Source organism: Crocodylus porosus, unplaced genomic scaffold, assembly GCF_001723895.1.
Source record: "Crocodylus porosus isolate Cpor-Errol unplaced genomic scaffold, CroPor_comp1, whole genome shotgun sequence".
NCBI lineage: Eukaryota > Metazoa > Chordata > Crocodylia > Crocodylidae > Crocodylus > Crocodylus porosus.
Genome location: NW_017728923.1, coordinates 3,044,978 through 3,051,521, shown reverse-complemented (window position 1 = coordinate 3,051,521; position 6,544 = coordinate 3,044,978). Strand labels below are relative to the sequence as shown.

The following is a 6,544-nucleotide window of genomic DNA, read 5'->3' as shown; positions in this document are numbered from 1 at the left end:
GACTCTGTGGCTGCCAGCACCTACCCCAGCTCTGGGTAGTTGCTGGAGCCTGGGCTGCTCCTAGCAGGGCCTGCAGCATCCCAGATGCCTGCTGGGAGCAGCTCGCCAGAGCCAGGGCCGGCTGCAGCCCGAAGGCTCCAAACAGCTGCACCAGGCTCTGGCATCAGCTCTGCACCTGTGCATGCAGGCATGCCTTGGAGCAGGCAGAGCCTCAGGCAGTGTAGCCCCAGTCTCTCCCCTGCTCCCAGCACAGAGGTGATGAGCCCTGCATAGCTGTTTGGAGCCAACGTGGGCTCTGGGCAGCTGCAGCAAGCAGGCTGCAAACAGCTCCACTGGGCTGTGTGTGGTACTTAAGGCTGTATCATTTTAAATTGGTGGTGCGCAATCTGTCAGAGTTTGGAAATGGCTGTTCTATGCAGTTAAGCACTGGTAGTAGTGACACTCCACTGTTACTGCATCTAAGGCTTAGTCTATACTAGAAAGTTTTACTAGCAGCATTTCAGTTCTGTGGGCAAAACTCAGTGTACATCCACACTCAGCAGCACAATCAATCCACCACTGCATAGGACAGAAAGGTTTCTGTGGCCACTTAGAACTGCTGCTCCTGTGCCTTCAGCTGGCTGCTGTGATCCATTTAGCTGCCAATTACACTTCCTACCCCAGCAGCACAACATCAGCAGCCCAGTGGATTTGTACATGTTCTGGGAGCTGAGATTTAGGCATTGCTATCTGCTGCTGGTTCTGCTGGCAGAGGAAGGTGGATACAGACATGGCTCCAGCCTTGTTACACCTCAACCATGCTACATGCTGTGTGAGCAGACACCTGGAATTCACCTTTGGTGACACACTCCTAAGGGCGCAGGGGTGGAGGGCAGGAGTGAAGAAGTACTGCAGAGTGAAAGGCAGGGTAGATAGGCACCTTTACAGATTAACTAAATAAAAGACAGAGAGAGCAAGAGAGATGGAGGGACAGAGAGAGAATAGGAGCCTTCATGAACCCAAGTCACTACCGCTGCAGAGCGACAGGCCTGAGGGGCTGGAAGCCACCACAACAGCATTGTTGTGCCTGACCCAAGTTAAAGTTTCTCCTATCTACTTCCTGCATTAAAAACCCCAACCCTGCAGCATTCCCTGCTCTGACAGAACTACTTCATCACTTATTTTAGATCCCAAAATGCCTCCTACTGCTGCCAGGAAACGGGCGGACAGAAGGTGACGACAGCAAGGTAACAGCCCAAAGAGTACGAAGAATCTGATTCCGACTGTGTGGTTGGTCCAATGAAAGACATCAGCCTAAGGAAGGCCTGCACCCGGCCCAAGAGGGAGCCTTCCCTCAGGTACAGGCACTGGTCCAAACCAACTCAGCCGCTGGGCCCTCCTGGCGCAGAGGAACGTTTCACCCGCCCTCCAACCGACTCATAAGAAAGTCTTCTGGGATAGCGACAGGAAAGGGGAGCTTGAAAACATGGCCCCAGTGCATACTAAAAGTCTGGGTGCCACAAAGGAAAGAGAAGTAGCCTACAAGTCCACCTAGAAAGAAACCCTTTAGGCTAGGAGGAAGCCGGCCCCGCGGCGCGGCCCTAGCGACACAGGGCGTGGGGGGAGGGTTGTGGCTGCTCGGGGCAGTAAAACCAGCAGCAGCGCAGCCCCTCCGGCTGCCGCGGGGCTCTGCCCCCGAGCAGCGGCACCCACCTGCGGGCGCAGCCGGCGGGCACCATGTGGTGGGGCCAGGGCAGCAGCAGCGCGGCCCGGTCGCTTCCTGCCGCCTTCCCTACCGGGCTCGCCCCACCCCCCCGGCCCGCGCGGGAAGCTGCTGCGGCTGAGGCGGCGCGGCCCTGCCCGGCCTGGCTTGGCCGGCGCTGCTCTGAGGCGGGGCCCAGGAGCACCGCGCGCGGGCAGAGGAGGCGCCGTCCCCGCCGAGCAGGCAGGGGCCTTGTCTCGAAGTAGCCCCAGGTTGGCCGCGCCCTCCTTCCCCGCCGGGACAGAGGCTGTTTCCAAGCAGCAGCCGGGCCTGAGCCCCGCGCCCCCTCAAGGCCTGATCCCTCCGGTAGGATCCGCAGTGCCCAAACGGCTCTCGCGGTTCCCCGTAGCAACGGCCACAAGCCCCACGGCCTGCCCGCAGCCAAACTGCAGGTCTCTGGGGAGTGAGGGGCTTTTTTTGCATCCACTGCACTGCCCTCAGTTTTCTCACATATTACGTGTGTGCCAGTAGTGCCTAGAGCAGTGGTTTTCAACCTTTTTTCATTTGCTCACCCATTTGGAAATTTTGAATAGAGGTGCGGACCCCTTTGACTTGTAAGTGTGGGCATTTACATAGTTTTGATATTGGCGATGGGTAGGGGTGCACCTCCTGAGATTGGCAGTGTACCCGCTGGAAGCACCAGCTGCTGTGAAACTGGCAGAAGTGCATCCTCTATGCTGCTGAGGCACCCCCCCTGCCCTGGGTCATGGACTGGGGGGACCCTGCCCCACCACTGCCATTGCTGACCTGATGCCCCCACCCCCCAGACTTGAGAGGCCTCAGTTGCCCATGTTTTTGATTTGGGCAGAGGGCTGGACTCGATGATCTCCCGAGGTCCCTTCCAGCCCTAATGTCTATGAAATCTATGAATTGATCATAGACTGGAGACCCTCTGGGTTAGAATATGAGGGGAACATGATGAAGGGGACAACAATGGTAGGAGTCTACTACAGACCTCCAAATCAGGAACAAGAGCTGGACCATGAATTTGCCAGGAAGCTGGCTGAGGCTGCACGCTTTTGGTTCATGGTCATTGTGGGAGACTTCAACTACCTGGACATCTCATAGGAAGGGCACTCAGCCAAATCCGATCAGTCGCAAAACTTCCTCATGTGCGTGGATGAACTGTTACCTGTCTCAAGAAGTTTACGGACCAACAAGAGGTAAGGCACGGCTGGACCTGGTACTGGCCAAAGGGGATAATCTAGTGAGTGACCTAAGAATCGAAGGGAAACTGGGAGACAGTAACCACAAGTAGATCACTTTCACTGTCCATCGCAAAGCTGACAAGTCAGCAATGAAGAAGACCTCGACTTTAGGAAAGATGACTTTCATAAGCTCAGGAGGCTTGTTGTTGCAGCCCTGAGAGGCCATGATTTGACAGGGAATGGAGTTCAAGATGAGTGGTTGCTTGTTAAGGAAGCAATCCTAAAAGCACAAGGTAAGTCCATTCCAGCCTGTAAGAAAGGTAGTAAAAGGGCTCAGCAGCCCCTTTGGCTCAACAGGGAACTCATGGACCTCCTACAACTAAAAAGAGAAGCTTATAAAGGATGGAAGACAGGAAACACCACTAAGGAAGAGTATTCGGCACTGGTCTGCACCTGTAAGGAACAAACTAGGAAAGCCAAGGCTGTAACTGAACTCCATCTGGTTACATGAATCAAAGACAATAAAAAGCCCTTCAGATACGTGAGCAGTTGGAAAAAAAAACAAGGGCATCATTGGACCCCCCTGCTAAACCAAACAGGGCAGCTGGCAACCAACACCCAGGAAAACGCCAGAGGACAGGATAACAGACCTTATGATGAGGCTGGGAGCCATGGGACTCTTCAGCCTGGAAAAGCGTAGGCTCAGGGGTGATCTGGTGGCCACCTATAAGTTTTTCTTAGAGGTGTTCACTAGGATCTGGGGGAACATCTGTTCACCAGAGCGCCCCAAAGGATGACAAATCAAATGGTCACAAACTCCTCTGTGACCCTAGGCCTGTCAGAGTCTCTCTTGAGTCCATCCTGAATCTCAGTGGGGGAGATGTTTATCTTGCTAGGATCCTATGATCCCTGCTGACTTCCTGCCCCTGGGCAGGGGGCTGGACTCAATGATCCTCTGGGGTCCCTTCCAGCCCGAATGTCTATGAAATCTATGATACAGAGAAATGCAAGATGCTCCACCTTGGGGTTGGGGGGACAGGGGAATCCAACATCACACTTACAGGCTTGGCAGTGCCACACTCGCTAGCACCATGGCCAAAAGAGACTTGGGGGTCATGATTGACCACTAGATGAACATGAGCCACCAATGTGATACCACACTTAGCAAAGCAAATAAAACTCTGACTTGCATCTACCGGTGCATCTCAAGCAAGACCCAGGAAGTCATCCTCCTGCTGTACTCAGCCTTGGTGAGTCCGCAGCTGGTGTACTGCATCCAGTTCTGGGGTTCACAATTCAGGAAGGATGTGCAGAAGCTTGAGAGAGTCAAGAGGAGAGCCACACGCATGATCAGAGAGCAGGAGAGCAGGCTGAGAGCCATGGGACTCTTTAGCCTGGAGAAGCATAGGCTCGGGTGATTTGGTGGCAGCCTATAAGTACATAAGGGGTGTGCATCAGGGTCTGGGGGAATGCTTGTTCACAAGAGCAACCCAAGAGAAGATGAGGACCAATGGTCACAAACTCCTGCAAGACGTTTTAGGCTGGAGATAAGGAAAAACTTCTTCACTGTCCAAGCCACCAAGGCCTGGAATGCACTCCCCCCAGAGGTGGTGCAAGTACCTACTCTGGATACTTTTAAGAAGCATTTGGTTGCTTATCTTGCTGGGATCCTTTGACCCTAACTGACTTCCTGGGCAGGGGGCTGGACCCAATGGTCTCATGAGGTCCCTTCCAGGCCTAATGTCTATGAAATTTGTGAAACACCTTTCATGGACCCCTTTGACATAGTCTTTAGACTATGGTCTGCGGACCTCAGCTTGAAAATCACTGACCTAGGAGATCCCCTGGCATGGATGAATACCCCATTCTTTTGGGTGCTGTGTACTCAACAGAAAATCCATGCCCCCAAAGAGCCCTTAAGTCTAGGCCAAGAGATAAGAGGATCCATACAGTTGGAGGTGAACAGTGAAACGAAGGGGTAGCCCCTAGTCAATGCAACCATCAGTGTTCTCAGCACAGTGGCTGCCTAACCTTGAAGTTTTATAGGCACCACAACAGGTTTTTTAAGTAGCTGCAGGCTGCACTGATACATGTAAATAGTCAGGTGGCACTTAACAGGTTCCTGGTTTTGCAGAACCAATACAACTGCTTGTGGGCATGGTTCTTTCTGTGCACTTTTTTTCATCAGCTCTTAACATAGATCAGGAGATTTTGCTCCTTCAATTCTCTACTTTGCCTGACCGGTGCCACTGAGTCATTGTGTCAGCACAATTCTACTTCCCTCCTGTGACATAAATGCATGGGGGTGGTGTGAAAATTGAAGCTTCTTCAGAGCCTCAGAGGCAAACTCTGAGGGGGCAGCACAGCTGAACATTGAAAGCATGGCAATTAGAGTAGTTATGTTTAGTACTGCTCTGGGCCCAGCCCTTTCATACCTCTGCCTCCACATGTCAACAGAGAGCCCTGGGAAGAAATGCATGATGGCTATGCACCAACACAGCAGGCAAAATGGCTCATTGGATCCTTAGCACCCCAAAGGCGACACTCCATTTTGTGAACTGTTTTTGAACTCTTCAATAAGTGCCAACTTCATAGCAAAATAACCTAACTGCTTTTCTGATGTGAGGACTCTGCTTTATTTTGCTGCTGTGTAAGTTGCCTGATTCTCAATGCTGCCTCTGTTTACAGCAGTTTACTGATGTGATTATGTTAGGAATGTGTTATTACTGAGGAGCACTTTGTAAAGTGTGGCATTAATTGAAAGGGCAATGAAAACTGTCATTAGATACTACCACCTCAAGCAATTAAAAGTTATGTACCAACTCACGTGTAAAAAGCTTAAAAACAAGGCTCAAGTACTTGCCTTTAGGGTTCATATATCTTGTGTGTTCTCTGTAACCAGGTGAACTAGAAATGTTTTCATATGAGATTCTCACAAACTCATATGACTCCAGGAGTTAGAGCTATATGAGAAACACAAAATAATACAAGCATCAGAATAAAATTATGTATTTGGCAAGCCTCGGTCTTGTGGGGTATGATTTCTCAGTTCATGCCTCCCCAGTTTACATGTATTACGTTTGTTTCCCTACTGCCAACCCCCTAACTGCTGGTCCTCCAGCAGGTCCTGGGAATCATGCTGAGTTCTTTCTGGGTCATGCATCAATGCTAAGTAAGACTTCGCTGTCAAAACTCCCTTAGCTCTGCTTATGATGCCTGAGCTGAGACAGATCCCAGATTGCTTACTTATGGCTCTCTGGACTCTGCAATGCCAACAAAAGTATAAAATGGTCACTATTTACTTTAAGCAAAAAGCCAACATGTATGATTCTGTTAACATGCTTGGGAACAGATCACTGGAGCAAAGAGTTGTGTTTTTTTACATGGCTGCTTTTCTAATTTGCTTTCACACAGGTCCTAGTAGACGTCTGCTGGTCAAGTATGGCTTGCTGCCAGACCTTCCAAAACATTTGTTTGGAGAAAACTGCTGTATTCTCTGGAGATGTTTTTGCCTGGGGTAAGTTATAGATAGTTTCAGCCTTCAGTGCAAGTGAATGAAGATTTTTGTTTGGCAGAGCTATTGATCTGGATTTCTCACGTTAAAAGTTAATTTCTGTTAGGGAATGTATCCATCATCTGAGGGACTGGAGGGGTT

The 6,544-nt window shown here is 50.9% G+C and overlaps 1 protein-coding gene across 3 annotated transcripts in view; it reads right to left on the bottom strand.

Moving 5' to 3' along the window:
* Nucleotides 1-1,784, bottom strand: part of CUNH16orf59 (chromosome unknown C16orf59 homolog) — a 25,988-nt gene extending 24,204 nt beyond the window's left edge. For 2 of the 3 annotated variants that reach the window (XM_019539952.1, XM_019539953.1), the window contains exon 1: nucleotides 1,693-1,777. Coding sequence is in view for 1 of the 3 variants with exons in the window: in XM_019539951.1 (XP_019395496.1) it covers nucleotides 1,693-1,718 (26 nt within the window). In the remaining 2 variants the exon portion in view is untranslated. Of the gene's footprint in view, nucleotides 1-1,692 lie in introns of all 3 variants that reach the window. The other variant, XM_019539951.1, reaches the window with a different exon arrangement.
* Nucleotides 1,785-6,544: the final 4,760 nt, after the last annotated feature.